A 12,796-nucleotide genomic window follows, 5' to 3' on the forward strand; every position below is an offset into this window, starting at 1 on the left:
TAAAAATCCAAACAGTTATTGAAAAAGTGAATTTGAAATAATTCAGTAATGAAAAAGAGACCCAAACAGTACACTGTTATCAATTAAGTTAGGTAGACAGCTGGGGGAAATCCTTCATGGAAAAGGAGGGGGGTACTCTGCATTTGTTTATTGTAGAACTAGAGGGCTGGCCAAAAATTGCCTCTTTTTCCCTTTTAGGAACTGGTCTAAAATGTTCTCTCACTTAACGAGGCATTTCTCCTTTCCCAAAGCCAGATGTGGTCGAGGTATTGTATATTTTCTTTAGCCAGCAGTTTTAGATGTAGAAAAACCTCTCCAATTTTTTAAAAAAATTTATTCTTGAAATATGAACAGTAGTATGAATTCTAGAATATTGTAATGCATTTTATTGTATTCAAATACACAGGATAAAACAGATACTGTGACGACAGGAAGAAGGGAGCAGGCTATATAGGAGAAATACATAGGCTATATAGGAGAAATTATGAACCCGGTTAATGCGCACAGAGGATTTTAATTTAATCCTTGCTTGTACAACAACGGAGCGTTTAGCTCCCTCTCCCCAGCAACTTATGTCTGCAGTACTCCATGCTAGGGCACCCTTTCTATTTCTATTCTAATTCTATTAATTAGAATTCTATTTCTAATTCTATTTCTGCTTCCTAATCAAGGCCACAATACAATTGTCCATTTCTCGAATCCCTCCTCCTCCTGGTATCTGGTTCTCTTGGCCCTCCACGTTCTCTGTTAAAATGAGTTCTCAAAGGCCTCAGCCTAGAGTTAAGAGAAGAAGCTCGCTGAGGCGGGGCCTCTGGGTGCCCACTTCAGCCTCCCCGGTCATTTAGGACAATTTCCTAAGTCGAAGCTAGAGATGCGTGATGCGTTTGGTGACTTTTCCTGGGTTCTCGCTTAAGCGGAGCCACAGGTTGTGGGGGCGGCCAGGCCTCTGGGGAAGAGCAGGTGCCGCGGTGCCGGCGCGCCAGCAGCCCGCGGCCAAGGCCACCTGCTCCCAGGGCCCCGGCACCTCTGCGGGGAGGCGGCAGGCAGAGGACGCGCGCGCAGTCGCGCAGGGGCCCTCAGGCGAGTGGGGGAAGCATCGCAAGAGACGCGGACCTGGAGCGCGGTCACTGCGTTACCGCAGCGACCTGGGTTACCTAAGCCGGCGGGACTGAGAGGCCGCTGCGCGTGGGCAGGGGCTCAGATTGCGCCCGCGGTGCCTGTCCCAGCCCCCGCCCCGGAACGATTGCAGCCCTGCGGGGCTCGCCGCCCACACCGCGCTGAGGACGCTGCCCAAGCCAGGCGCCCGCCCCCGCCCGCGGTCTCAGCCGCTCGCAGCGCGCCGCCCCCAGACGCGCGTGGCTGCTGGCGAGGGCTGAGACCGCGCTCCCGCCGGCCAGTTCCCAGCAGCAGCGCATCCTCCCTGCTCCGCGCCTTCGCTCCGGACCCGCGTCGTCGCAGCCCCGCGGTGATGAGCCCCGAGCCGGTCCCGCCGCCGCCGCCGCCCCAGTGTCCTGGCTGCGACCGCGCGGAGCCGATCGCCCAGCGCTTAGAGGAGGGCGAGGAGGCCTTCCGCGCGGGCGAGTACGAGATGGCAGCGGAGCTCTTTCGCTCCATGCTAGCCGGGCTGGCGCAGCCGGACCGCGGCCTGTGCCTGAGGCTGGGGGACGCGCTGGCCCGCGCCGGCCGCCTCCCCGAGGCCCTGGGCGCGTTCCGCGGCGCCGCGCGGCTCGGGGCGCTGCGGCCCGAGGAGCTGGAAGAGCTGGCGGGCGGCCTGGTGCGCGCCGTGGGCCTGCGCGAGCGGCCGCTGTCCGCGGAGAACCCGGGCGGCGAGCCCGAGGCGCCCGGCGAGGGAGGGCCGGCCCCGGAGCCCCGCGCGCCCCGCGACCTGCTCGGCTGCCCGCGCTGCCGGCGGCTGCTGCATAAGCCGGTGACGCTGCCCTGCGGGCTCACAGTCTGCAAGCGCTGCGTGGAGCCAGGGCCCGCGCGGCCGCAGGTGCGGCGCGTGAACGTGGTGCTGAGCGGCCTGCTGGAGAAGTGCTTCCCGGCCGAGTGCCGGCTGCGCAGGCTGGCAGGTCAGGCGCGGAGCCTGCAGCGCCAGCAGCAGCCGGAGGCCGCGCTGCTCAGGTGCGACCAGGCCCTGGAGCTGGGTGAGTCGGCTGCGGGGCGGGTCCGCCTCCCCTACACCTGTCCGGCCCAGCAGCGGGGTGGGGAGCTGGCCGGTGGGCCCGACAGGCTTTGGGCTTTCGAGAGCTTTGTCTAGGCTTAGGGGTCACTTTGCTTCCTAACGATGGGAAGGTGAAGGGTGGGGGCGGCCACACCCTGCAGCCAGGAGAGGCCACGTGCGCCCCACTGGTTTTGTCTTTTCCAGGATGCTGGTAAGTTTCCCGCGGCCCCCGGAGCAGCTCTGTAAGGTCCTGTAATTGCTTTTCGGCAGCTTCTGCGCTGTTGAGGAGCGGGGAGGATGACGAAATATTTTTGCTCATCCTGAAGGAAAATGCACATAGCTGACACACCACAGGCGCAGAAAGGGGTGCCTTGTGCTGGGGCAAGATTTGCTTTGGGTTTCAGCTAATGTAGCCAGGAAGGAACCGCCTCCACTCTGCTGTAATCACGTCGAACGCTCCGGCTCTAGCCTGCTCTCTGTCTCAGAGGCCATCATTAGATGTCATGGCGTATTTAACTTACTAGATAGTTACACTGACTAGTGTGTGTAGTTTTAAATTGTTCATTCAGTCATTCCCTTATTTATCTGAGGCCTAAGGCCAGCAACAGGCACTCTCCTGCCTTCACCCAGCCACCACCTGTTAACACTATTTAGCTGAAAGGAAGACCAAACTTCTGTCATCGTTTTGGCTTTGACATATGAGTATGCGCTCTATTGGCAGTTGTTTTGGGCAGTGTGAGGAGAACGGTTTGCTTTCTGGTTTCACCGGTTTTATAATAGGGCATATACGATTTAAAGCACTAGCCGAGAAGACTTGTTGAATCTCTTGTTACTAAAATAATCTACTACCATGCTATAGTCAGTGCACATTTTATTTTAAACTTAGGATTAAGGTTTTCCCTTTCAGAAGGCACAAATTATAAAGTGACTAGCATTCAATTTTGTCTTGCAAAAAAAAAAAGATCCAAATATTGAACAAGTGCTCAATATCTGTATCTAAATTGGGATATTCTCTGCTGGAACAGAGCACTTAACTCAGCTTTTCTAACGAGTATTCTGTAGTTTTTGCAACCAACATATCCATACTTTAACAGGCATATTTTTTAGTTTTCTACTAATTTAGGTATTGATGGTGTTAGAGCAACACTATCCAATTAGAACTATTGTGTAAGCCACACATAATTTGGAATTTTCTTGTAGCTACATTAAAAGGGTGAAAAAAGCAGGTGAAATTTATTTTAGCAATTTTTAACCCTATACATCCAAAATATTATTTCAACATGCCTTCAATTTTAAAAAATAATTGAGATTTTACTTTTTTAAACTAAGCCTTTGAAATTCGTTATATATTTTGCATTTACTGCACTACCCAATTCCAACACCAAATTTTCATCAGAAATACTTCATCTGTATTTAGATGTTGGAGAAGATGTAGAAAAATGAAAACTGTGATATTTATATGCTGCTAATGGGACTGCAAATTATACCCCTGAAAAATATTTGGTAGTATCTACAGATGTTAAGCCTGTCCTTGGCCAAATAGTTTCAAAGAGGTATATGCATATGTGCCCCCAAAAGAAAGTATAAGTAGATACAAGAGTGTATGTCATTGTTAGAGATACCCCAAAAGTGCACACAACCCAAATGTCCAGTAAGAGCAGAAGGGGTGAATATATGATTATGTTTTCATAGCATACTATACAGAAAGAAAATAAATCAACTACAGTTACAAACTACAATGTGGACAAATCTCACAAACATAATGTTAAGTGGAAGAAGCCAGACTCAAGCATTTTTACTATATGATCCTATTTATCTGTAAGTCCAAGCAGACAAAATTACTGTAGGATGTTAGAAGTAAGGACAATGGTTACCTTGGGGGGATGAAAAGGGAATAGTGATTGTGAGGAAGTATGAGAGGGATCTGTGGGGTAGTGGTGATGTTCTGTTTCTTGATTTAGGGGATGGATACACAAGTGTGTTCACTTTGCAATAGTTCATTGCACTATATACTTATATTTTTAGCTTTTCTGTATATATATTAGACCTAATTTAAACGTTTTTAAAATAGGCTATTTCAGTAAATTCATATGAGAACTTATATAGAATGTATTCATTTTTTCTATTCAAAGATTAGCTTAAAATTTTATGAAAACATTTAATTTCAAAATAAATTAGCCCTTTTAAAGAGGTTTTGATATAGTTAAAAAAAAAGTTCACAGATGTTTGGAATCAGAAATACCTGTGTTTAGATCCAAGCTCTGACTTTTTGTTTTTTTTTTTTTTAAGACGGAGTCTTGCTCTGTCACCAGGCTGAAGTGTAGTGGCGTGGCTCTACAACCTCCGACTCCCTGGTTCAAGCAATTCTTCTGCCTCAGCCTCCCAAGTAGCTGGGATTACAGGCACGCACCACCATGCCCAGCTAATTTTTGTATTTTTAGTAGAGACAGGGTTTCACCATGTTGGCCAGGATGGTCTTAATCTCCTGACCTTGTGATCTGCCCGCCTCAGCCTCCCAAAGTGCTGGGATATCAGGTGTGAGCCACCATGCCTGGCCTTTTCTTTTTTTTTTTTTTTTGAGACAAGGTCTCACTCTGTCACCCAGGCTGGACTGCAGTGACATGATATTGGTCACTGCAACCTCTGCCTCCTGCATTCAAGGGTGATTCTCGTGCCTCAGCCTCTCAGGTAACTGGGATTACAGGCATGCACCACCATGCCTCGTATTTTTTTTGTGTGTTTTTAGTAGAGACGTGTTTCACTATGTTGTCCCGGCTGATCTCCAACTCCTGCAGTCAAGTGATCTGCCCGCCTCAGCCTCCCAAAGTGCTGGGATTATAGGCATGAGCCACCACACCTGATGTCTGATACTTATTTATTATGTGACCTTAGCGAAGTGTGGTAGTCATTAGTCCTGGTCTATCTCTATACCTTCCCCAGGCAAGGTAGGATTGCACTTCCCGCTCCACTTGTGATTAGGTGGAGCCATGTGACTACTTTTGGCCGATAAGTTATGAGTGGAATTTAAAATAACTAGTACGTATGTTGAAAGAGGTAAATAAATGTATGAAAATATAAAGCATTCAGAAGACAATTGTCCATAGAAAAGAACCAAGTGGGTATCCTGGAAATTCAAAATACAATATCTGAAGTTGAGAATTAGTTAGATTTGTTACAAACCAGATGGCACACATCAGAAATCTGAATGAGAAAACTCAGAAGCAAGTTAACAGAAAATATCCAAACTGAATCACAGAAGAAGAATAAAAGAGAGCATGGGAGTTATGTGAGACACAGACAAAAGTTCCGACATCGATGAAACTGGAATCCTGGAAGAAGAGAGAGGGGAAGGGCAAGAGAAATATTTAAAGAAAAAAGTAATTGAGAATTTTCCAAATCCGATGAGAAACTTTAAATCACTGAATCAAAAAGTTCACTAAGCCCAACAGGGTGGACACAAGTGCACACACAAACATACACACAAAACCCATCCAAGCACATTATAGTCAAGTTCCTGAAAATCAAAGATAAAGAGAATTTAAATGCAGTGAGAGAAGACAGGACATATTTCCTTCGAAGGAATCATAGAAGACTGACAGTTGACTTTTAGACAAAATTATTGAAGCTAGAAGCTAATGGAATAATGTCTTTAAAGTGCTGAAAGAAAAAAAAAAACCTAGCTGGAATTCTTTACCCAGCTGAAAATATTTTTCACAAATGAAGACAAAATCAAGGTGCTTTAAACCAAAGAAGTAACTCAAGCTAAAGGATTTTATTACCATCAGAATTGCATTTCATGATATACTGAGGGGAAGTCTTCAGGCTAAAGGAAACGTATCCATATGGAAGCATGAAACTAATGCACAGAGTAAAGAATGCTAGAAGGTGTAACAATATGAGACAATATTGACTATTTCAAATAACAATAATAATGTCTTGTGGTATTTGTAACATACATAAAAGTGAAAGATATGGCAACAGGACAAAGCCAGAATGGGTAAATACAGTTAAATTGTTGTATGGTTTGTACACTGTTTTGGAGGTAGTAACAGTACCAATTTAAAGTAGACTGCTAAATCAGGTTTGCATATTCTGTTGTCTTTGGTAACCACCAATAGGAAGGTAAAATTAAAAAGCTATAGTGGAATACTAAAGTAATACTTAATTAATCCAAAAGAAAATGGGAGGGAAGAATAGAGAAGGAGAGAATAAGTGGGACAACTAGAAAAGAAATAGAAAAATGGGGATTTAATTTACATTAAATGTGAAGACCTAAATTTCCCATTTAAAAACTAAGTGTTGGCAGATTGGATTAAGTGAAGTATAGCTACATGCTGTTTACACACGAGGTAAACTTTAGGTGTAAGAACACAAAAAAAGGTTAAAATTAGTAGGATGGCAACAAAGACTGACAAAAAAAAAGCCTGATATGGCAAAGTGACTATCAGATAAAGTATTCTTTAAGGCAAGGAATATCAGAAGAAATAAAGACATTTATGATGAATGGGCCAGTTCAACAGAAAAAAAATGTGTAATAATATGCCTAAATTTTTATGCATCTAACAACAAGTGTACACACACACATATGGAGAGAACAAAAGGAGACAAAAGCAAAAGGGGAAATAATTGGAGATGTTGAACAAAACTTTTAGTAACTGATAAAGTAAGGATTGAAAAATAAGTAAGGATATAGATACAACATACTTCAGCACTTAGATTTAATTAATATGTGTCACTACATACAACTACTGCAAAAACATAGCCATTTAGGCTCCCATGACCATAGGCAGAGCGTTGGAGTTCGCCTGTGGTTGTGTTTGCCAACTCCTGGATTAGGCCATGAAAGAAGTCATAATAAATATTAAAAGATTGAAATCAGACTGTATATGTTCTTTAAACACTGTGGACTTAAACTAAAATTAAATAGCAGATAAATAGAATATCTTCAGTTATTTTGAAATTAAGCAGTATATTTTTATATAATGATGGGTAAAATGAATCACAACATAAAGTAGAAAATTTTCTAATTATCTAATAATTATTAGAATTACTAGAATTTCTAATAATTATTAGAAATTTTTCTTTTCTTTTTTTTTTTTGAGATGGAGTCTCGCTCTGTTGCCCAGGCTGGAGTGCAGTGGCATGATCTCAGCACACTGCAAGCTCTGCCTCCCAGGTTCACATCATTCTCCTGCCTCAGCCTCCCTAGTAGCTGGGACTACAGGCACCTGCCACAACGCCTGGCTAATTTTTTGTATTTTTAGTAGAGACAGGGTTTCACTGTGTTAGCCAGGATGGTCTCAATCTCTGACCTCGTGATCCGCCCGCCTCTGCCTCCCAAAGTGCTGGGATTACAGGTGTGAGCCACCGCACCCGGCCAGAAAATTTTCTATTTTGCCTGAATGATAATGAAAATACAAATATCAAACACTGTGGGATGCAATGCAACAGTGCTTAGAGGGAAACTTACTGTTTTAAATGCCCATACTACCAAAGAACAGCTGATAGTCAGTGATCTTTAGGCTTCCATTTCAAGATGCTAGGAAAAGAAAAGCAAATAGAATCCAAAGAGAGTACAAAGAAGGAAATAAAGGAGCCAAAATCAGTAACAAGACAGGAAAAATACAGCCCAATGTTTCTTATGAATACAGTTGCAAAAATCCTAAATAAAATATTAGCAAACTGAATCCATTGATATCCTTAAAGAATATCACATCAGTAGCAAGCAGGTTAAGTTTTGTTTAATCCTGGAAAATCAAGCAATGTAATTCACCATCTACAGAAAAAAGAAAAATGATATGATGCATCTCTCAGGAAACTACGAATAAAAAGGAACTTTCTTAATTTTTTAAAAGTCTACAAAAATGAGATAGCAGCTATCATAATTAATGATGAAATAATGTTTTCCCATTGAATGAGAAGGTAACAATGTTTTATTCTCACTGCCACTCAGCATTTCACTGGAGATTCTAGATAGCTATGTATTAAGATTGGAAAAATAAAAGATAAAACAAAAAACTGTCGTTATTTGTAGATGACCTGGTGTACATAGAAACTCCAGAAGAATGTAGGAACTATTAGAAATTATAAATGATTTATCCAGATTGCTGACTACAAGGTCAATATAGAGGTTATCAAAGATAACTATATACTTAGAAAAAACAAATAGGAAAAAAATTTTAAACAATTTATGTAAACAAATTCCTTGGAATAAATCCTGAAATAGCTGAAAGATGTTTAATACCTCTACACTGAAAATTTCATTTCAATACACTGAAAACATGAAACATTTCTGAGAGAAATTAAAGCAGACTTAAATGGATGGATATATCATTTTTTTCATGGATTGCAAAACTCAGTATCGGCAAGACATCAGTTCTCTGCTGATTGAATGGTAAATTCAGTGCAATCTCAGAGAAAATCCTAGCCAGTGTTTTTGGTGGAAATTGATGAATGGCCAAGGCAACAATGAAAAAAAACAACAAAGCTGGAGGATTTACACTGGCAGATTCCAATACTTACTATAATGCTGCAGTAATTAGGACAGCATTGTATTGGCTTAAAAATAGACACATTGAAACTGACTCTCACATATACAGTCTCTTGATTTTCTGAAAGATGCTAATGGAATTCAGTGGGGAAAAATTCAATGGGGAAAAAAGAGTCAGTTGCTTTTTTATGTGGAAAAAAATGAACCTGAATACCTACCTCACATCATATAACAAAATTACAATTAAGTATCTAGGAGTCATAGGAGACTGTTTTCAAGGACTTGGGGTAGGCAATTGTTTCTTAAATAAGATACAAAAAGCATAACAATAAAACTTCTGTTCCTCAGAGGCCCCCAAAAAAGTGAGAAGGGGATGAGTATACAAATATCTTACTGAGACCTCTAATGCAGAATAAATAATGCCTATGATTCAAAAAGAAAAAGCCATTCTGTCTAAACGCAGTAAGTACTCACTTAACACCATTGATAGAAACAACTTTAGCTGAAACTGTGTAATAGGCAAAGAGTTAAAAACTAGATCTCAAAGTGAGCAATTAACATCTCAAAGACTGCACAACATAATTAGTGCTCAAATGCAAATTAAAATGAAAATAAGTTAGTACATCCCCACCAGAGTAGCTGAAATGAAAAGAACTGGCAATACTTAGTTTTTATTTGCAGCAATTGGAAGTCTTAAATTACTGGTGGAAGCATAAGTTTGTACAACAACTTAAGAAATGTGTTTGTTAGCACCTGCTAGAGCTAAACTCGTACAACCTCTGATGTGGCATTTCTACTTTTGAGTATATACTAGATAAAAATGAATGCTTATGTCCATCAAAATATGTGTACAGGAATGTTCATTGCAGCTTTATTTATATATGCCAGAAACATTTGGGGAACAGTTCAATTGTTCATCACTAGTAGAATGAGTAAATAAATCAAGTCATACAGTGTAATATTACACAGCAATGTTTAAATTTTATTTAAATATTAATTTAAAAATATTACTGAGACATATAACAATAAGAATGAATCTCACAGAATGATAATTTAGTGAGAAGTCAGATACGAAAAAGTACATTCCATTTATAAATATCCATTTATAGAAGTTAGAAAACAGGATGAAGTAATCCAAAGTGACAGAGGTGAGAATGGTGGTTACCTTTAGGAGGGGCACACTGAGTGGGATAGTGCACAAGGGAACCTTCTTAGGCCCTGGGAATGAACTACATGATGATGGCACGGGTACATATGCAAAGGTTGAGATATACACCTAAGATTTGTGGACTTGACTCTGTAATTACAGTCTTCCATCAATTTGAATAAATAGGCTTTAGGAGTATTGCCACTTATTCTTTCTTTTCACAGAGAACACTACCCAGTTTTTATTGCTTTATGTGTCCATTTGTTTGTTTGTTTATTTATTTATTTGAAACTGTGTCTCACTCTGTCACCCTGACTAGAGTGCAGTGGGACAGTCTTGGCTAACTGCAACCTCCACCTCCCAGGTTCAAGTGATTCTCATGCTTCAGCCTCCCAAGTAGCTGGAATTACAGGCACGTTCCACCACACCTGACTAATTTTTTTACTTTTAGTAGAGATGGGGTCTCGCCATATTGGCCAGGCTGGTCTCAAACTTCTGACCTCAAGTGATCCGCCCACCTCGGCCTCCCAAAGTGTTGGGATTACAGGCGTGAACCACCACGCCTGGCTCATTTAACTTGTGTAAAATAACATGGAATCCTCCATTTCTCACCACTGCACACATTTGACAGATTTTATAGCAGTAACCCTAGCTCCTAGTACAACAGTGGCTCTGGGTTGCTGTTGGAAAACAGCCTTTGGTCGACCCTAAACACAAATGTGGTAGACATCTCTTCTTTTCCTCTCAAAGCCTGGGTCTTAGGCTGCCCTCTTATGACTTTTCCCCATAGAGGGGTTAATTGGTGAACCTACTGAGATGTTGCATCAATTCTTTGGAAAGTACATATGTACATTTTTCTTCCATATGTTTTCTCTACACAAAGACTTTTAATAATTTGCACTTCCTCTTCCACTTAGTTTTGAGGGATCCTTGGAGAACTCCTTTAGTTTTGTTGAGCCTAAGGTTTAATCCTTAGAAAATGTGTAAGCATTTATTTTACGTGTTTTAAAAGACTAAATTGTGAAGTGCTGTCCTCACAAATGTATCACCAAATGGTGGACGTCAACAAAGAAAACAGTGATTCATTCAGTGTCAAGATGAGAAGTGATTGTTTCTTGGCCTTTTGGCTAAGATCAAGTGTAGATGGGAAGTGAATTTTATGAAATTTGGACTTCAGTTAAAGCACCCTTTAGAATGTGAGGAGTAGAGACTTAAATGTATTCATTAGAAAAGAATGATTAAAAATAAATGTAAATGAAATGTATTTTTAACACTAGAAGCTTTATCAGGATAAATTAAGCTAACACAAAGATAGTATAAGCAAAGGAATAATGAACAAGATATTAGTAAAACAGAAAAAAATTGAGTTAGTTAACAGGTGAGAAACTGATTCATTGCCAAGACCATTAAGGGACAAATATTTGATAAATGTGTTCAAGAAAAAGCAAGGCATAAATACCATAAGGAATAAAGAAGCATCGTTGCAGATATAAAAGGATATTTATAAAAGATTTTAAAACTTATATAAAAAGGACAATTTTAAGGAAAATACGAATTATCAATATTTATCCATGAAGAAGTAAAAGCCTACAAAAAAATCGAGATGCTCCTCAGGGATTCTCTTCTGCTGAAAAGGCGCTAAGGTCAAGAAAGTCCTTACAGCTTTCAATGACTAATTTCCATCTTATTTCAGATCATAGAAAAATGTGGGAAGATTTTCATCTCATTTAATAAGGTTAGTATAATCTTGACACCACAATCAGGTAAAGCTTGCACAAGAAAAAAAAATGTGTAGGCTAGTCTTACATATGTATATAGATGTCAAAATCCTAATTAAATTTCTTAGTATTTTGAGTCCAGCAATGTAATAGGAGTTAAGACCAAGAAGAGCTTATACTAGGACCATAAGGATAATTCAGTACTAGACAAATCTTTCAGAGTAATTCACCATATCAGGTTGCAGGAGATAACTATATGTAATCTCTCAGATGCTGAAAGCAGTCTATAAAATTCAACACCGACTTGTTATAAAGTCCTTACAGAAAACTAGGAATAGGAGAGAAATCACCTAACTTGATAAATATTTTCTCTCAGAAACTTACAACAAACATATTTTATGTTAAAACATTAGACACATGCTTTTTAAATTCAAGAATAAGAGAAAATGCTTTCACTATTATTGCAATATGAGAGCATGAGGAAATAGGAGTATAAATACTAGAATGAAAAAGAGTGAATTGCACATGACATTCTTGTTTAAAATATTCAAGAGAATCCATTGGCAGATTGGACTAATAAGAAACTGTAGCCAAGTGGAAACAGGATATGTGATCTCCGTTCTCACACAGGTTTGCAGCAGCCCAAGCCTAAAAAACTGTACTTCCAGGAGCACATTTTTTTTTCCAAAATTTTTTTTTTCCAAATCTCCTTTGGAAGATTTGGAAAAAAATCAGCATTATAGTAAGTATTACATTTTTTTCCCCAAATCTCCTTTGGATTTTTGGAAATCTCCAAAGGAGAATTGTATATTTCAAAATGCATTTAACTGTGTGATTGAGGCATTTTCACCAATCTTTTAGTTGGAAATAATCTAATAACATGCTAAAAAGGCAGATACCATGAGGAGAATCTAATAGAATTTTATAATGTCTTCCCAGCAATTAAAATGCTCAATTTAAAATCATATGAATTGATGCCAGCACTTTCACAGTTACTATGTGCATTTTCAAAGATGAAATACATAAAATCTCATGTTAGATCATAATTAACAGATGAATATTTTCAGTTGTTTTGATGATAGGAAACACTAAGTTGGAAACTTAAGAAACATGTTATTCCCCAAACAAGAATTCCATTCTTCTCATTAGTTTATCTGTATTACAAAAAAGTACTTAAATTATTGTTACCATATTTTAAATTGCATCAATAAAAAATCTGTCAAAATTTGTTCTCCTTCTTGTTAAGCAAGTATCTATATAATATCCTTCAGTTTGCC

The 12,796-nt window shown here is 40.2% G+C and overlaps 1 protein-coding gene across 2 annotated transcripts in view; it reads left to right on the forward strand.

The window, feature by feature from the left end:
* The first annotated feature begins 1,006 nt into the window (after positions 1-1,006).
* LONRF2 (LON peptidase N-terminal domain and ring finger 2) overlaps positions 1,007-12,796 on the forward strand; it is a 48,871-nt gene continuing 37,081 nt past the window's right edge. Inside the window, exon 1 of one of the 2 annotated variants that reach the window (XM_003949866.6) lies at positions 1,007-2,147. In XM_003949866.6, coding sequence (XP_003949915.4) covers positions 1,469-2,147 — 679 coding nt within the window. In that variant the 5' untranslated portion in view covers positions 1,007-1,468. Of the gene's footprint in view, positions 2,148-2,227; positions 2,376-12,796 lie in introns of those variants that run through there. The other variant, XM_054678059.2, reaches the window with a different exon arrangement.

Source organism: Pan troglodytes, chromosome 12 (genome assembly GCF_028858775.2).
Source record: "Pan troglodytes isolate AG18354 chromosome 12, NHGRI_mPanTro3-v2.0_pri, whole genome shotgun sequence".
NCBI classification, from domain to species: Eukaryota; Metazoa; Chordata; class Mammalia; order Primates; family Hominidae; genus Pan; species Pan troglodytes.